The sequence below is a fragment of the Rhinoraja longicauda genome, chromosome 4 (assembly GCF_053455715.1).
Source record: "Rhinoraja longicauda isolate Sanriku21f chromosome 4, sRhiLon1.1, whole genome shotgun sequence".
Taxonomy (NCBI): domain Eukaryota; kingdom Metazoa; phylum Chordata; class Chondrichthyes; order Rajiformes; family Arhynchobatidae; genus Rhinoraja; species Rhinoraja longicauda.
In genome coordinates this window covers 91447657-91465542 of record NC_135956.1, presented here as the reverse complement: position 1 = coordinate 91465542, position 17886 = coordinate 91447657, and the positions used below count along the sequence as shown (strand labels likewise).

General features: G+C 49.8%; 1 protein-coding gene across 2 annotated transcripts in view; it reads left to right on the top strand.

Annotated features, from left to right (window-relative positions):
• Positions 1-1317: 1317 nt before the first annotated feature.
• The window catches only part of ptpn23a (protein tyrosine phosphatase, non-receptor type 23, a), a 77374-nt gene continuing 60805 nt past the window's right edge, over positions 1318-17886 (top strand). For both annotated transcript variants that reach the window (XM_078398385.1, XM_078398384.1), the window contains exons 1-4: positions 1318-1420; positions 12269-12343; positions 14547-14674; positions 16314-16390. In XM_078398385.1, coding sequence (XP_078254511.1) covers positions 1337-1420; positions 12269-12343; positions 14547-14674; positions 16314-16390 — 364 coding nt within the window. In that variant the 5' untranslated portion in view covers positions 1318-1336. The remainder of the gene's footprint in view (positions 1421-12268; positions 12344-14546; positions 14675-16313; positions 16391-17886) is intronic.

Here is a 17886-nt window from a genome sequence, read left to right as displayed (position 1 = left end):
CATCTGGAGTATTGTGTACAGTTTTGGTCTCCTAATTTGAGCAAGGACATCCTTGTAATTGAGGCAGTGCAGCGTAGGTTCACGAGATTGATCCCTGGGATGGCAGGACTGTCATATGAGGAAAGATTGAAAAGACTAGGCTTGTATTCACAGGAGTTTAGAAGGATGAGAGGCGATCTTATAGAGACGTATAAAATTATAAAAGGACTGGACAAGCTAGATGCAGGAAAAATGTTCCCAATGTTGGGGGAGTCCAGAACCAGGGACCACAGTCTAAGAATAAAGGGGAGGCCATTTAAAACTCAGGTGAGAAGAAACCTTTTCACCCAGAGTTGTGAATTTGTGGAATTCTCTGCCACAGAGGGCAGTGGAGGCCAAATCACTGGATGGATTTAAGAGAGAGTTAGATAGAGCTCTAGGGGCTAGTGGAATCAAGGGATATGGGGAGAAGGCAGGCACGGGTTACTGATTGTGGATGATCAGCCATGATCACAATGAATGGCGGTGCTGGCTCGAAGGGCCGAATGGCCTCCTCCTGCACCTATTTTCTATGTTTCTATGTAACAATGAGCACCTGTACATGTCTACACCACACCATTGGCTACCTGCACAGGTGTACGCCACACCACTGGCTACCTGTACAGGTGAGTGTTCAGCCCTGTCCATCTGTACAGGTTGTGCACCACAATAATGAGCACCTGTACCTGTCTGCAGCACACCACTGACTACCTGCACAGGTGAGTGTTCAGCCCTGGCCATCTGTACAGGTTGTGCACCACGACAATGAGCACCTGTACCTGTCTGCAGCACACCACTGGCTACCTGCACAGGAGCACGCCACACCACTGGCTACCTGCACAGGTGTACGCCACACCACGGGCTACCTGCACAGGTGTACGCCACACCACGGGTTACCTGCACAGATGTACGCCACACCACTGGCTACCTACACACGGCTACGTACACACGGGCTACTTGCACAGGTGTACGCCACACCACGGGCTAACTGCACAGGTGTACGCCACACCACGGGCTACCTGCACAGGTGTTTGCCACACCACTGGCTACCTGCACAGGTGTACGCCACACCGCGGGCTACCTGCACAGGTGTACGCCACACCACTGGCTACCTGCACAAGTGTACGCCACACCACTGGCTACCTGCACAGGTGAGTGTTCAGCCCTGGCTACCTGGGGGGTGGTGGGGGACTACAGCCCCCAGAATGCGCTGCGGTTTCCGGCGGCGGGGGCGGAGTTCCGGCGGAGGGGGGGGGAGGGACTACAACCCCCAGAATGCGCTGCGATTTCCGGCGGGGCGGCGCGGCGCGGGGACAAGATGGAGGCCGTGCCGCGGATGCCGATGATCTGGCTCGACCTGAAGGAGGCCGGCGACTTCCCCTTCGCCGCCGCCGTCACACAGGTGCGCGGCCCGGGGGGGGGGGGGAGGTTGAGGAGGGGGGAGGGGAGGGGAGGGGGCAACGGGGGGGGAGGGGCAACGGGGGGGGAGGTTGAGGAGGGGGGGGGGGAGGTTGAGGAGGGGGGGGGGGGAGGTTGAGGAGGGTGGGGGGGAGGTTGAGGAGGGGGGAGGGGGAGGGGGAGGGGGAGAGAGGGAGGGGGAGAGGGTGAGGGGGGAGAGGGGAGGGAGGGGGAGAGATAGGGGGGAGGGTGAGGGAGGTTGAGGAGGGGAGAGAGAGAGGAGGGGAGAGGGAGGGGGAGGACAGACTGGGGGAGGAGGGGAGAAAGCAGGTGAGAAGAGGGGGAGGAGGGAGGGAGGGGAGAGAGAGGAGGGAGGGAGCGGGGGAGGGGAGAGGAGGGACAGGTAGAAGGGAGGGGGAGGACAGTGGGGGGAGAGAAAGAGAAAGAGGGTGGGGAGGATGGGGGGAAGAGAGAGGGAGAAAGGGAGGATGAGGAGGGTAGGGTTGGGAAGGAAAGGAAGGGAAGAGAGAGGAGAGGATGGGGAAGAGAGGGGGGTGGGGAGGGGATGGGGATATGGAGAGATGAGGGGAGGGAGGGGAGAGGGGGGGAGGAGGTAGAAGGGATGGGGAGATGAGGGGAGGAAGGAGAGGGGGGGGAAGGGGAGAGAGAGGGGGGAGGGTGGGGAGAGAGGGGGATGGGAGGAAGAGGGAGGGTGAGAGAAGAGGAAGAGGGGAGAGAGGGAGATGGGGAGGAAGAGGGGAGATGGGGAGATGAGGGGAGAGTAAGTGAGGAGAGGGAGGAGGGGGAGACGGGAGGATGAGGGGGGAAGGAGGGAAAGAGGAGGATGGGGAAGATGGAGGTGGAGAGGGAGGAGGAAAGATGGGGAGGAGGGTGGGGAGAATGAGGGCAGATAGGGGGAGAGGAGGATGAGGGGAGAAAGGGAGAGGGGAGGTAGAAGGGGGAAGAGGGGAGAGAGGGTGGGAGGAGGGGGAAGGAGGGAGAGAGGATGGGGGAGGTGGGGATGGAGGGAAGAAATGATGGGGAGAAGAGGGGGGAGAGAGGGTGGGGAGAGGGGCGAGGGTGAGAAGGAGGGAGGGGGAGGGTGGGGCGGGGAAGTGATGAGGGGAGAGGTCGAGAAAGGGAGGGGAGGTGGAAGGTTGGGGGAAGGGATGGGGTGGGGAAGAGGTGAGGGGGAGAGATGAGGGGGAGAGATAGGGAGAGAAGGAGAGGGAAGGGGATAAATAAGAGTAGAGAGAGGAGGAGATAAGGGGAGAGAGGGAGGCAAACAGACAGACAGACAATCAGAGAGAGAGGATAGAGGGATCAGAGACAGTCAGCGATCAGAGATATGGAAAACAAAGAGAGAGGAACAAAAGAGGAACTAAAGATCAGGCGCACAGAGATCCCTCTAAACCTGTCCTATCCATGCACCTGTCCAAATGCCTTTTAAATGTTGTTCTCGTCCCAACCTCAACTACCCCCTCTGGCAGCTCGTTCCATTCACCACCCTCTGTGTGAAAAAGTTGCCCCTCAGGTTCCTATTAATTTTTTTCCCTCTCACCTTAAACCTGTGTCCTCTGGTTCTTGATTCCTCTACCCTGGGTAAACGATTCTGTGCGTTCACCCTATCGATCCCCTCGTGATTTTATGCACTAACCTGACCCTCTGAAGACTTCAAAACATAGAAAACAGGTGCAGGAGGAGGCCATTCAGCCGTTTGAGCCAGCACCGCCATTCAATATGATCACGGCTGATCATCCAAAATCAGTAGCTCGTTCCTGCTTTCTCCCCATACCCCTTGATTCCGTTAGCCCTAAGAGCTAAATCTAACTCTCAATAGATACAAAATGCTGGAGTAACTCAGCGGGACAGGCAGCATCTCTGGAGAAAAGGAATGGGTGACGTTACAGGTCGAGACCCTTGTTCAGAACCCGAAACGTCACCCATTCCTCCTCTCCAGAGATGCTGCCTGTCCCGCTGAGTTACTCCAGCATTTTGTGTCTATCTTCGGTTTAAACCAGCATTTGCAGTTCCTTCCTGCACATAGATCTAGCTCTCTCTTGAAAACATCCAGTGAATTTTGCTGCTCATTCCCAGGGATATGGGTCAGAGACTCTTGCTGGTCAGTCTCACACCTCTCCTCGCCCTGAGTGCTTCCACCTTTACTAATCAGCCCCCTTGCATTGAAGACCAACAGACCTTCCCCACTCTCTGCCACGCTCCTGCCTATTCTGTCCGCTGAACTTTCTTTTATCACCATCCACACCGACTACTAGCCTCTCGCCTGCCTCAGTCTTGCATTCGGTCCCCCCCCGGCCAAACTACTTTAAACCCACCTATGTAGCACTAACAGACCTAGAGTCAGAGTCCTAGAATGAAACAGTGTGGAAGCAGGCCCTTCGGCCCAACTTGCCCACACAGCTACACTAGTCCCACCTGCTAAATGTCCCAGCTACCCTAGTCCCACCTGCCTGCGTCTGGTCCATATCCCTCCAAACCTGTCCTATCCATGTACCTGTCCAACTGTTTCTCAAACAATGGGATAGTCCCAGCCTCAACTACCTCCTCTTGCAGCTTGTTCCATACACCCACCACTCTTTGTGTGAAAAAAATACCCCTCGGATTCCTATTAAATCTTTTCCTCTTCACCTTGAACCTACGTCCTCTGGTCCTCGATTCCCCTACTCTGGGCAAGAGACTCTGTGCATCTACCCGATCTATTCCTCTCATCATTTTGTACTTCTTCATAAGATCTCTCCTCATCCTCCTGCGCTCCAAGGAATAGAGACCCAGCCTGCTCAACCTCTCCCTGTAGCTCACACCCTCTAGTCCTGGCAACATCCTCGTAAATCTTTTCTGAACGCTTTCAAGCTGCCTGCAGGTTTTTGGTCCCCCTCCAATTCAGATGCAGCCCATCATTCTCGTACGGGTCACCTCTGCCCCAGAAGAGATCACCCAGTGGTCCAAAAATCTGCATCCCTGCGTGCTGTACCAACTGCTCAGTTTGTATTCACCTGTCCTATCCTTTGCCTGTGGAAATCTCTGCCACAGAAGGCAGTGGAGGTCAATTCACTGGATGTTTTCAAGAGAGAGTTAGATTTAGCTCTCTGTGGACTAACGGAATCAAGGGATTTGGGGCGAAAGCAGGAACGGGTTACTGATTGTGGATGATCAGCCGTGATCATATTGAATGGCGGTGCTGGCTCAAAGGGCCAAATGGCCATCTGCACTTATTTTCTATGTTTAACAAACTAGGGAGTCATGGATAGAGGTCTAAGCAGAAAGGGGTGGAAGGGGAAGGTGTGATTGGAAGAGAAATCGATATTTTGGATTTAGTTGTGTTTAGAAATTGATTAATTAAAAAAGGGGCTGGCTCAAAGGGCCGAATGGCCTACTCCTGCACCTATTTTTTTATGTTTCCTGTTCTACCCTGACCAGCACATGGCACTGGAAGTAATCTGGAGATTACTACCATGGTAGTCCTGTGTTTTTCCCTTTTGCCTAACCCCATATTCATTTAGCAGCGCAGGTTCTCTTCCCTTTTCCTGCTTATGTCATTTGTGCCAACATGCACAGAGATCTCTGGTTACCCCCCCCCCCCCCTCCCCTCCCCCTTGAGGATGTAGTGCAGCTGCTCAGAGATGTCCTGGACCCTGACACCAGGGTGGCTGCTCACCATCCTGGAGATAGACACAAAATGCCGGAGTAACTCAGCGGGTCAGGCAGCATCTGTGGAGAACATGGATAGGTGACGTTTCACAGAGTGCTGGAGTAACTCAGCGGGTCAGGCAGCATCTGTGGAGAACATGGATAGGTGACGTTTCACAGAGTGCTGGAGTAACTCAGCGGGTCAGGCAGCATCTCTGGAGAACATGGATAGGTGACGTTTCACAGAGTGCTGGAGTAACTCAGCGGGTCAGGCAGCATCTCTGGAGAACATGGATAGGTGACGTTTCACAGAGTGCTGGAGTAACTCAGCGGGTCAGGCAGCATCTCTGGAGAACATGGATAGGTGACGTTTCACAGAGTGCTGGAGTAACTCAGCGGGTCAGGCAGAATCTGGAGAGAAGGAATGGGTGACGTTTCGGGACGAGACCCTTCTTCAGACTGATGTCAGGGAAGGGGACGGGACAAAGGTAGAATGTAGTCGGAGACAGGAAGACTAGTGGGAGAACTGGGAAGGGGGAGGGGATAGAGAGGGAAAGCAAGGGCCTTCTGAAGTTAGAGACGTCAATGTTCATACCGCTGGGGTGTAAACTTCCCAAGTAAAATATGAGGTGCTGTTCCTCCAATTTGCGCTGGGCCTCACTCTGACAATGGACAATGTCTGTCCCGCTGAGTTTCTCCAGCATTTTGTGTCTAGCTTCGATTTAAACCAGCATCTGCAGTTCCTTCCTACGCCAGCTTAGACTCTCGACTGCTCAAATCAATAAATTGTTTTCAACCGTTGTATCGTGCGTTACATTTTGAGAACTTAGATTGCCGTAGTGGTTGGAATTATAAAAAACTGTTGGAGTTTGAGACGGGTTTACGAGAATTTTAAAAGATAGATTAGATCTCGAAGTGTCCTTTGTTCAGAACTGAGAGCTGGTGCATCTGATAGGCCATTCTTAGTCACGTATGAGAAATTGTGGAATACATCGCTTCTAATTCTGAAAGCATTACAGGTATATTGTTTTGTGCTGTATATATGACTTGTGTATGTTGAGGTTTATCAGGTGAAATTTTTATATGTTATACTGACAATGTTTGTTTAGGCTCAGAGGTCAAATATGACTGGTCACGTGTGTGACCTCACGTGGAAGCATTTTTTTCATAACTCAGTTTTATCTTACAAACTCTGAATTATAAAAAACTGGAATATTCTTGCTATTGAGGGCGTGCAGCGTAGGTTTACTAGGTTAATTCCCGGAATGGCGGGACTGTCATATGTTGAAAGACTGGAGCGACTAGGCTTGTATACACTGGAATTTAGAAGGATGAGAGGGGATCTTATCGAAACATATAAGATTATTAAGGGGTTGGACACGTTAGAGGCAGGAAACATGTTCCCAATGTTGGGGGAGTCCAGAACAAGTGGCCACATTTTAAGAATAAGGGGTAGGCCATTTAGAACGGAGATGAGGAAAAACTTTTTCAGTCAGAGAGTTGTGAATCTGTGGAATTCTCTGCCTCAGAAGACAGTGGAGGCCAATTCTCTGAATGCATTCAAGAGAGAGCTAGATAGAGCTCTTAAGGATAGCGGAGTCAGGGGGTATGGGGAGAAGGCAGGAACAGGGTACTGATTGTGGATGATCAGCCATGATCGCATTGAATGGTGGTGCTGGCGCGAAGGGCCTACTCCTGCATCTATTGTATTGTCTACATTATCCATCTCTGGAGAGAACGAATAGATGACTTTTCGGGTCAAGACCCTTTCTTCGGACTAAGTGTCATGGAGGGCCTCAACTATCTCCTGTGGCAGCCTGTTCCTCGATTCACCCACTCTGGGCAAGAGACTCTGTGCATCTACCCGATCTATTCCTCTCATGATCTTATACACCTCTATAAGATCTCCCCTCACCCTCCTGCGCTCCAAGGAATAGAGACACAAAACGCATGTAGAATAGTCTTGTCAGTCTTGAGCTTGTATATTGTACAATGTACAAGGTGTGGTCTCACTAGGGCCCTGTACAACTGCAGACTGGTGGGAGAGAGTTGGAGGGCAGGAGGAATCACAGAGGGGGAGCAGTGAGAGAGCATGTTGCTAAACTCTCGTCGAAGAGAGGAGGAGAACTTCTTCAAAGTGGACATACCTTGAGGAGAAATCTCAGTGGAGCGGCACGATGTGGTGGAAAATAACTGCGGATGCTGGTTCAAATGAAGGTAGACACAAAATGCTGGAGGATATAGGAGGGAATAACGTTTAGTGCAAGGGAAAGCCAGCAAAGTCTGATCAAGATAGACACAAAATGCTGGAGTAACTCAGCGGGACAGGCAGCATCTCTGGAGAGAAGGAATGGGTGACGTTTCGGGTCGAGACCCTTCTTCAGACTGAAGGATAGTCAGAGAGTCACCAATGAGGTAGATGGTAGTTCAGCACTGCTCACTGGTTGTGGTAGGATTCCTGAATCAATCTACTAATTAGGTTACGCAGCATCTCGGGAGAGAAGGAATGGGTGACGTTTCGGGTCGAGACCCTTCGATCTGAAACGTCACCCATTCCTTCTCTCCTGAGATGCTGCCTGACCTGCTGAGTTACTCCAGCATTTTGTGAATAAATACCTTCGATTTGTACCAGCACCTGCAGTTATTTTCTTACACTAATTAAGTTATCTCATGCTAAAAGTATGGTCAGGTGAGGGATCTAATATTTAATATTTTCAAGAACAGTTGAAGACAAAAGATAACTAAAAAAAATTCCATTGGCCAAAAACTGTTGACTCAAAAACGGACGACAAATTAAAACAAAATTCAAGAAACAGGATACCAGTTATTTCAGCACAGGATAGAGACAAATATCTTGTATAATAATGTCTCGTGTGAAAGTCAAATCATTATCGCTTCCTTTCACACACTCGTTCCGCCAATACTTTGCTGATTTCCAAAATCCAAAGTGGTTGCATATGAGCAAAGTTTAAAAAAACATATTTACTTCGAGTTCATTGCTTTATCTGCATGATAATCGGAATTCAGGAAAGGGAAGCTTTGCTTTTTAAAGCTCTGTCTTGATTGCACGGGAAGATCGTCCTAATGGTTGAAACATTGTGTGTTTTTTTTTTAGATTTAGAGATACAGCGCGGAAACATGCCCTTCGGCCCACCAGGTCCGCGCCGCCCAGCGATTCCCGCACACTAACACTATCCTACACACACTAGGGACGCAGGTCACGGGGAGAACGTGCAAACTCCGTACAGACGGCACCAATAGTGGGGATGGAACCCGGGTCTCCGGCGCTGCATTCGCTATAAGGCAGCAACTCTCCCGCTGCGCCACCATGACCGCTGATAGTCATAAGGTCATAGGTAATAGTAGAATTAGGCCATTCGGCCCATCAAGTCTACTCCGCCATTCAATCATGGCACATCAATCTCTCCCTCCGAACCCCATTCTCCTGCCTTCTCCCCATAACCCCTGACACCCGCACTAATCAAGAATCACCTGTAATAATCAAGATAGTGGGGAGGAAAGTGCAGACATCGAAAAGGTGCAGGAGGAGGCCATTTGGCCCTTCAAGCCAGCACCGCCATTCATTGGGATCATGGCTGATCATCCACAATCAGTAACCCGTGCCTGCCTTCTCCCCATATTCCTTGATTCCACTAGCCCCTAGAGCTCTATCTAACTCTCTTTTAAATTCATCCAGTGAATTGGCCTCCACTGCCTTCTGTGGCAGAGAATTCCACAAATTCACAACTCTCTTGGTGAAAAAGTTTTTTTCTCACCTCAATTTTAAATGGCCTCCCCATTATTCTTAGACTGTGTGGCCCCTGGTTCTGGGAACATTCTTCCTGCATCTGGCTTGTTCAGTTCTTTTATAATTTTATATGTTTCTATAAGATCCCCCCTCATCCTTCTAAATTCCAGTGAATACAAGCCCAGTCTTTCCAATCTTTCCTCATATGTCAGTTCCGCCATCCCGGGGATTAACCTCGTGAACCTACGCTGCACTGCCTCAAATTATGAGACCAAAACTGCACACAATACTCCAGATGTGGTCTCACCAGAGCCCTGTACAACTGCAGAAGGACCTCTTTACTCTGATTTATCTCTCCCTCCAAACCCCATTCTCCTGCCTTCTCCCCATGACCTCTGACACCCGCACTGATCACGAAACACTTGTATTAATCAAGATGATGGTGAAAAGTGCAGACTGCAGTGAAAAGTCAGGGACAACTACTTCCCAGCTGTTATCAGGCAACTGAATCGTCCAACCGCAACCAGAGAGCAGTGCTGAACTACTATCTACCTCTTTGGTGACCCTTGGACTATCCTGGATCAGACTTTGCTGGCTTTACTTTTTGCACTAAACGTTATTCCCCTATTTTGAGTTTGGTTGTTCTATGGGCTTTCTTTTTGCACAATTATGCTTTGCCTTACCTAGAATGACTGATTATGAAGTTATTGAATTATTGGTTATTGTATATTTAGTTGTGTGTTCTTGTATTAAGGGGCCTGTAAAGCTGCGACAAGTAAGAATTTCAATGTTTAGTTGCCAGTGTGTATGACAGTGCATAGACTGCACAGTGTTGCAGCGGGTAGAGCTGCTGCCTCACAGCGCCAGAGACCCGGGTTCCATCCTGACTACGGGTGCTGTCTGTACGGAGTTTGTACCTTCTCCCTGTGACCTGCATGGGTTTTCTCCAGGTGCTTTCAGAAAGCCTTCGACAAGCTCCCACATTGGAGATTAGTGGGCAAAATTAGAGCACATGGTATTGGGGGTAGGGTACTGACATGGATAGAAAATTGGTTGACAGACAGAAAGCAGAGAGTGGGGTAAATAGGTCCCTTTCGGAATGGCAGGCAGTGACCAGTGGGGTACCGCAAGGCTCGGTGCTGGGACCGCAGCTATTTACGATATACATTAATGACTTAGATGAAGGGATTAAAAGTACCATTAGCAAATTTGCAGATGATACTAAGCTGGGGGGTAGTGTGAATTGTGAGGAAGATGCAATAAGGCTGCAGGGTGACTTGGACAGATACATGGCAGATGCAGTTTAATGTAGATAAGTGTGAGGTTATTCACTTTGGAAGTAAGAATAGAAAGGCAGATTATTATCTGAATGGTGTCAAGTTAGGAAGAGGGGATGTTCAACGAGATCTGGGTGTCCTAGTGCATCAGTCACTGAAAGGAAGCATGCAGGTACAGCAGGCAGTGAAGAAAGCCAATGGAATGTTGGCCTTCATAACAAGAGGAGTTGAGTATAGGAGCAAAGAGGTCCTTCTACAGTTGTACCGGGCCCTGGTGAGACCGCACCTGGAGTACTGTGTGCAGTTTTGGTCTCCAAATTTGAGGAAGGATATTCTTGCTATTGAGGGGTTAATTCCCGGAATGGCGGGACTGTCATATGTTGAAAGACTCGAGCGACTAGGTTTGTATACACTGGAATTTAGAAGGATGAGGGGGGATCTTATTGAAACATATAAGATAATTAGGGGATTGGACACATTAGAGGCAGGAAACATGTTCCCAATGTTGGGGGAGTCCAGAACAAGGGGCCACAGTTTAAGAATAAGGGGTAGGCCATTTAGAACGGAGATGAGGAAGAACTTTTTCAGTCAGAGAGTGGTGAAGGTGTGGAATTCTCTGCCTCAGAAGGCAGTGGAGGCCAGTTCGTTGGATGCTTTCAAGAGAGAGCTGGATAGAGCTCTTAAGGATAGCGGAGTGAGGGGGTATGGGGAGAAGGCAGGAACGGGGTACTGATTGAGAGTGATCAGCCATGATCGCATTGAATGGCGGTGCTGGCTCGAAGGGCTGAATGGCCTACTCCTGCACCTATTGTCTATTGTGCTCTGGTTTCCTCCCACACTCCAAATACATGCAGTTTTCTAGGTTAATTGGTTTTGGTAAAATTGTAATTGTCCATTGGGACAATTGTACGGGGTGACCACTGATCGGTGTAGACTGGATTGTGCTAGTGTACGGGGTGGTCGCTGATCGGTGCGGACTGGATTGTGCTAGTGTACGGGGTGGTCGCTGATCGGTGTAGACTGGATTGTGCTAGTGTACGGGGTGGTCGCTGGTCGGTGTAGACTGGATTGTGCTAGTGTACGGGGTGGTCGCTGGTCGGTGTAGACTGGATTGTGCTAGTGTACGGGGTGGTCGCTGGTCGGTGTAGACTGGATTGTGCTAGTGTACGGGGTGGTCGCTGGTCGGTGTAGACTGGATTGTGCTAGTGTACGGGGTGGTCGCTGGTCGGTGTAGACTGGATTGTGCTAGTGTACGGGGTGACCACTGATCGGTGTAGACTGGATTGTGCTAGTGTACGGGGTGACCACTGATCGGTGTAGACTGGATTGTGCTAGTGTACGGGGTGGTTGCTGGTCGGTGTAGACTGGATTGTGCTAGTGTACGGGGTGGTCGCTGGTCGGTGTAGACTGGATTGTGCTAGTGTACGGGGTGGTCGCTGGTCGGTGTAGACTGGATTGTGCTAGTGTACGGGGTGGTCGCTGGTCAGTGTAGACTGGATTGTGCTAGTGTACGGGGTGGTCGCTGGTCGCTGGTCGGTGTAGACTGGATTGTGCTAGTGTACGGGGTGGTCGCTGGTCGGTGTAGACTGGATTGTGCTAGTGTACGGTGGTCGCTGGTCGGTACGGACTGGATTGGCTGAGGAACCTGTTTCTGAGTGATATCTCTAACGACAATTAACAGTCTTGACGTTTGAAAGTGGCTGTTGTTTTTTTTTGATAATTACAGTTACGTTTCAGGGAACCTGCATGATTTATAATACGTGCAAGATATGATAGGCTGATTAAATGTTATCCCAAAACTAGGTACACTTCTGAAAGTCATCAGACCCAACGTCATGAAGAGGTCTTCTGTTTGTTATGTATCTCAAAGTTCATAAGTGATGGGAGCAGACTTTGGCCATTCGGCCCATCAAGTCTACTCCGCCATTCAATCACGGCTGATCTATCTCTCCCTCCCAACCTTATTCTCCTGCCTTCTCCCCATAACCCCCGACACCCGCAGTAATTGAGAATCTATCTATCTCAGCCTTAAAAATATCCACTGATGGCCTCAACAGACTTCTATGGGAATGAATTCCACAGATTCACCACCTTCTGACTAAAGTGTTTTAAATAAGAGAGAAAAATATTGTGGAAAATAATTTTTTGTGGTGCTGATTTAGTTTCCTATTTTTTCCAGTACATTTTGAAGCATTATGGTGAAAACCCAGACACCTACAGTGAAGAACTGAAGAAGCTTGATCAGCTCAGACAGGTGGGTGCCAAACGATTGTCTTTAGCTGTTTCACACCAAAACTCCCTTGATTTCATTTGAAACATTTTCCGAGAGTTAATTTTTTTCTGTCCACGCTCTCTGGCGCGTTTTTTAAAAAAACTTTGAAAGTAATTTAAATAACAAAATGTAATGGGCAGCACTTTTCCAACTACACCGGTTCCTTGTTTTGCATCGACTTAATGTACCGTGACAGTCAAACCCAAGTTCTTGATTTTGCTGCCAGCCGTAATTGATTAGGGCGGCACGGTGGCGCAGCGGTAGAGTTGCTGCTTTTCAGCGCCAGAGACCCGGCTTTGATCCTGACTGCGGGCGCTGCCTTTACGGAGTTTGTACGTTCTCCCCGTGACCTGCGTGGGTTTCCTCCCACACTCCAACGACGCGCAGACATGTAGGTTAATTGGCTTTGGTAAAAATTGTAAATGATCCCTAGTATGTGTAGGATAGTGCTAGTGTACGGGGTGATCGCTGGTCATCGTGGACTCGGTGGGCCACAACGCCTGCGTCCACACTGCATCTGTAAACTAAACTAAGATGTGTCGGAAGGAAGTGCAGATGCTGGTTTAAACCGAAGATAGACACGAAAAGCTGGAGTAACTCAGCGGGACAGGCAGCATCTCCGAAGAGAAGGAATGGGTGACAATAGACAATAGGTGCAGGAGGAGGCCATTCGGCCCTTCGAGCCAGCACCGCCATTCAATGTGATCGTGGCTGATCATTCTCAATCAGTACCCCGTTCCTGCCTTCTCCCCATACCCCCTGACTCCGCTATCCTTAAGAGCTCTATCTAGCTCTCTCTTGATTGCATTCAGAGAATTGGCCTCCACTGCCTTCTGAGGCAGAGAATTCCACAGATTCACAACTCTGACTGAAAAGGTTTTTCCTCATCTCCGTTCTAAATGGCCTACCCCTTATTCTTAAACTGTCGGCTCATGACTGAAGAAGGGTCTTGACCCTGAAACGTCACCCATTCCTTCTCTCCAGAGATGCTGCCTGTCCTGCTGAGTTACACCACCATTTTGTGTCTTATCTTGGAACTAAAGTAAGATGTTGTTAGGGCCACATTTGGAACATTATCTGCAGTTCTGGTTGCCCTGCTCTAATAAGTTGGATGTCAAATCTTAGATGAGGAAATGCCGTTCCCTGCTGATTTTCATGAGTTTATAGGCTTGCCTCCAGCTTGTATTTCTCACCTCATAGGCAGTGAGATTTGACGTTTCTAGGAGACCTCGAGGTAAAAGAAACGGAATGTGAAAGCATTTGTATGTCTTAATTTAGTTTAGTTTAGAGATGCAGCGTGGAAACGCCCTTTCAGCCCACCGGATCCGCACCGACCTGCGATCCCCGCACACTAACACTATCCTACACCCACTAAGGACAATGTTTACATTTACCAAGCCAATTAACCTACAAACCTGCAAGTCTTTGGAATGTGGGAGGAAACCAAATATAGTTTTGGTCTCCTAATCTGAGGAAAGACATTCTTGCCACAGAGAGAGTACAGAGAAGGTTCACCAGATTGATTCCTGGGATGGCAGGACTTTCATATGAAGAAAGTCTGGATAGACTCGGCTTGTACTCGCTGGAATTTAGAAGATTGAGGGGGGATCTTATAGAAATTTACAAAATTCTTAAGGGGTTGGACAGGCTAGATGCAGGAAGATTGTTCCCGATGTTGGGGAAGTCCAGAACAAGGGGTCACAGTTTAAGGATAAGGGGGAAGTCTTTTAGGACCGAGATGAGAAAGTTTTTTTTCACACAGGGAGTGGTGAATCTGTGGAATTCTCTGCCACAGAAGGTAGTTGAGGCCAGTTCATTGGTTATATTTAAGAGGGAGTTAGATGTGGCTCTTGTGGCTAAAGGGATCAGGGGGTATGGAGCGAAGGCAGGTACAGGATACTGAGTTGGATGATCAGCCATGATCATATTGAATGGCGGTGCGTACAGGCTCGAAGGGGCGAATGGTCTACTTCTGCACCTATTTTCTATGTTTCTATCTCGGAGAAAACCCACGCAGGTCACAGGGAGAACGTACAAACTCCGTACAGACGGCGCCTGTAGTCCGGATGTAGCCTGTAGTCCGGCGCTGCATTCGCTGTAAGGCAGCAACTCTACCGCTGCGCCACTGTGCCGCCTGTCCTGATTTGGCATGTGTTCAACACGACCGTTTATGATTGCATTGCAGAGTGCGGTGAATGTAACGAGAGACTTTGAAGGATGCAGCACACTGAGGAAGTACTTTGGGCAGCTTCACTATCTACAGAGCCGTGTCCCTATGGGGTCAGGAGAGGAGGCAGCCGTACCCATCACATGGTGAGAACGAGGTTTGGCCAGTGGACACAGAGTGCTGGAGTAACTCAGCGGGTCAGGCAGCATCTGAGGAGAACATGGATAGGTGACGTTTCACAGAGTGCTGGAGTAACTCAGCGGGTCAGGCAGCATCTGTGGAGAACATGGATAGGTGATGTTTCACAGAGTGCTGGAGTAACTCAGCGGGTCAGGCAGCATCTGTGGAGAACATGGATAGGTGACGTTTCACAGAGGGCTGGAGTAACTCAGCAGGTCAGGCAGCATCTCGGGAGAGAAGGAATGGGTGACGTTTCAGTTCAAGACCCTTCTTCAGACGGAAGACCCGAAACATCACCCATTCCTTCTCTCCCGAGAGGCTGCCTGACTCGCTGAGTTACTCCAGCATTTTGTGTCTACCTTCGATTTAAACCCGGATCTGCAGTTTTTTTTCCCAAGGTTTGGCCAGTGCTGGGTTTTCGGTTTTTTTCTTCTGGAGGTCAGGTGTTGTCACCTGCCCACCGATAGGCACTGACTCCCCTTCTCCCCCCCCCCCCCCCCCAAATCTTTGCACATCCCCAATCCTTTCCACTTGTCACTTTAATTTCGTGTTTCATCTATCTTGTGTTTTATCACTGTTGGCAGATCAATTTCCCTCCTGGGATCATTAAAGGTTCTGCCATATCATATCGAGGCAACAGCACAGCACAGGAACAGGCCCTTCGGCCCACAATGTCCGTGCCAAACATGATCCCAAGTTGAACTAATCTCATCTGGTTGTGCATGATCCATATCCCTCCAATCCCATATGCCTCTAACATTCCCTTGAACGCCACTCTCCTATCTACCTGTGTGTGTGTAAAAATAAATAACTTGCCCCTGCACATCTATCTATATACTAAAACTCGTTAGTCTGTTTGTTTGTTCCTGAACTACAGCCAAAACAGTACATGATAGCGTGACAATTTTAGGCCCACCTTACTCAACGTCGTCCCTTTGGTGCTAATGGAAGAAGTTTCATTGAAATCGGTGTTATATTTTTAAAGTTATTCACATTTTAAAGTTTAAATCAATCTCTTAGGGAGGGGGGTGGAGGGTGAGGGAGGGGGGAGGAGAGGGTGCTGCACCAATGCAGGAGAGGTTTGGGCCCAACGGGTCCACCTGGTCTAGCCTCCTTTAAACTTTGACCCTCTCATCTTAAAGCTGTGTCCTGTGACATTTGTTATTTGCAGCACTGTTTGCGCACTTTGTGTTCTATCTGAAAGAGTTTCGGGACTGAAAGGGTTAAGTGTGTAAGTGCAGTGGGGCATGTCCGGGCATGTGCTAACTCGAGGGGCTTTGTTTCAAGGGTACTGGTGATGAAAGAGGTATGGGACCTCCCCCCTCCCCCTCCCCCCCCCCTCCCCCCCCCCCCCCCCTTCCCGGTATAAATAAGCAGGGATTTGGATCGGACCTTTGAGTGGGACCTTGGATCGGACCTTTGAGTGGGTTGCTCTCCCACCCCTGAATGCGTGAATAAAAAGCTATTGTTACTTGCTTTACGTGACTAAGGTGTCTGAAAGCGCATTGAACGTTCACGTATCCAGGTCTTTGTTACTACCCATGTCTGCAATGTAGCGGAGTGCGTGTATGTACTGACATCCTGACGTGCTTGTTGAAATTACAGGACTGAAATCTTTTCGGGGAAAGCAGTAACGGTGGACGAGATTTGCTATGAACAGGCCTGCATTCTCTACAATCTAGGTAAGTAGCCACTGTACTGGAAAGATTTTAGACAATGATTTAGTGTTGTTTAGTTTTGGAGATACAGCGCGGAAACAGGCCCTTCGGCCCACCGGGTCCGCGCCGACCAGCGCACTCTCATGTCCGAGAGGAGGTACAGAAGCTTGAGAGTGCGCACCACCAGAATCAGGAACAGCTTCTTCCCCTCTGTTATCCTTGCACACTAACACTATCCTACACACACTGGGGCCAATTTACATTTACACCAAGCCAATTAACCCACAAACCTGCACGTCTTTGGAGTGTCGGAGGAAACCGGAGCACCCGGAGAAAACCCACGCAGGTCACGGGGAGAACGTACAAACTCCGTACAGACAGCACCCGTAGTCGGGATCGAACCCGGGTCTCTGGTGCAGCAAATCTACCGCTGCGCCACCGTGCCGGCCTTTAGTTCTTTTATTTGCCCCTTTATTTTCACGTGTTAAACACATTCTCAAAATGTTGATATTACTCTCGGGGGTCTGTGGTGAATCTGTGGAATTCATTGCCACAGATGGCTGTGATCCAAACTGCACACAGTGCTCAAAATATACTTCAGATATAGGATTTGGAAAGTTCCACGGAGAATTTGAATAATTAATATTTTAGCTGTCAATATATTAGTCGATAGCATAACCATTCACTGTTATATGTGGATGCCAATGTAAATTTAGGTCGGCACAGTGGCACAGCGGTAGAGTTGCCGCCTTACAGCAAATGCAGCGCCGGAGACCCGGGTTCCATCCCGACTACAGGTGCCGTCTGTACGGAGTTTGTACGTTCTCCCCGTGACTTGCGTGGGTTTTCTCTGAGATCTTCGGTTTCCTCCCACACTCCAAAGACGTGCAGGTTTGTAGGTTAATTGGTTTGGTAATTATAAAAAATGTCCCTGGTGAGTTTAGGATAGTGTTAGTGTGCGGGGATCGCTGGTCGGTGCGGACCCGTTGGGCCGAAGGGCCTGTTTCCGCGCTGTATCTCAAGTCTAAAGTAAAGTCTAAATGGTAAGCATGAACTTGCCATATTTAAACTTACTGCACTGATTTTATTTTTACTGAATGCTCCATTTTTAAATAATTAGACCGCTTGGACCTGTTGGGCCCAAACCTCCCCTGCATTGGTCCAGGACCCTCTTCTCCCCCACTTCCCCTCCCCCTCACTCCCCCTCCCCCTCACTCACCCACTCCCTCACTCTACCCCTCCTCTCCTCCCCCCGCCACACACCCACTCCATCCCCCCTCAACCCCCTCCTCCCCTCCCCCCACACCCACTCCATCCCCCCCCTCAACCCCACAAACCTCTCCTGCATTGGTCTAGCACCCTCCTCTTCCCCCCACCACTTCCCCACTCCCTCACTCTACCCCCCCTCAACCCCCTCCTCCCCTCCCCCCAGCCACACACCCACTCCATCCCCCCTCAACCCCCTCAGCCCCCACTCATCCACTCCATCCCCCACTCAACCCCACAAACCTCTCCTGCTT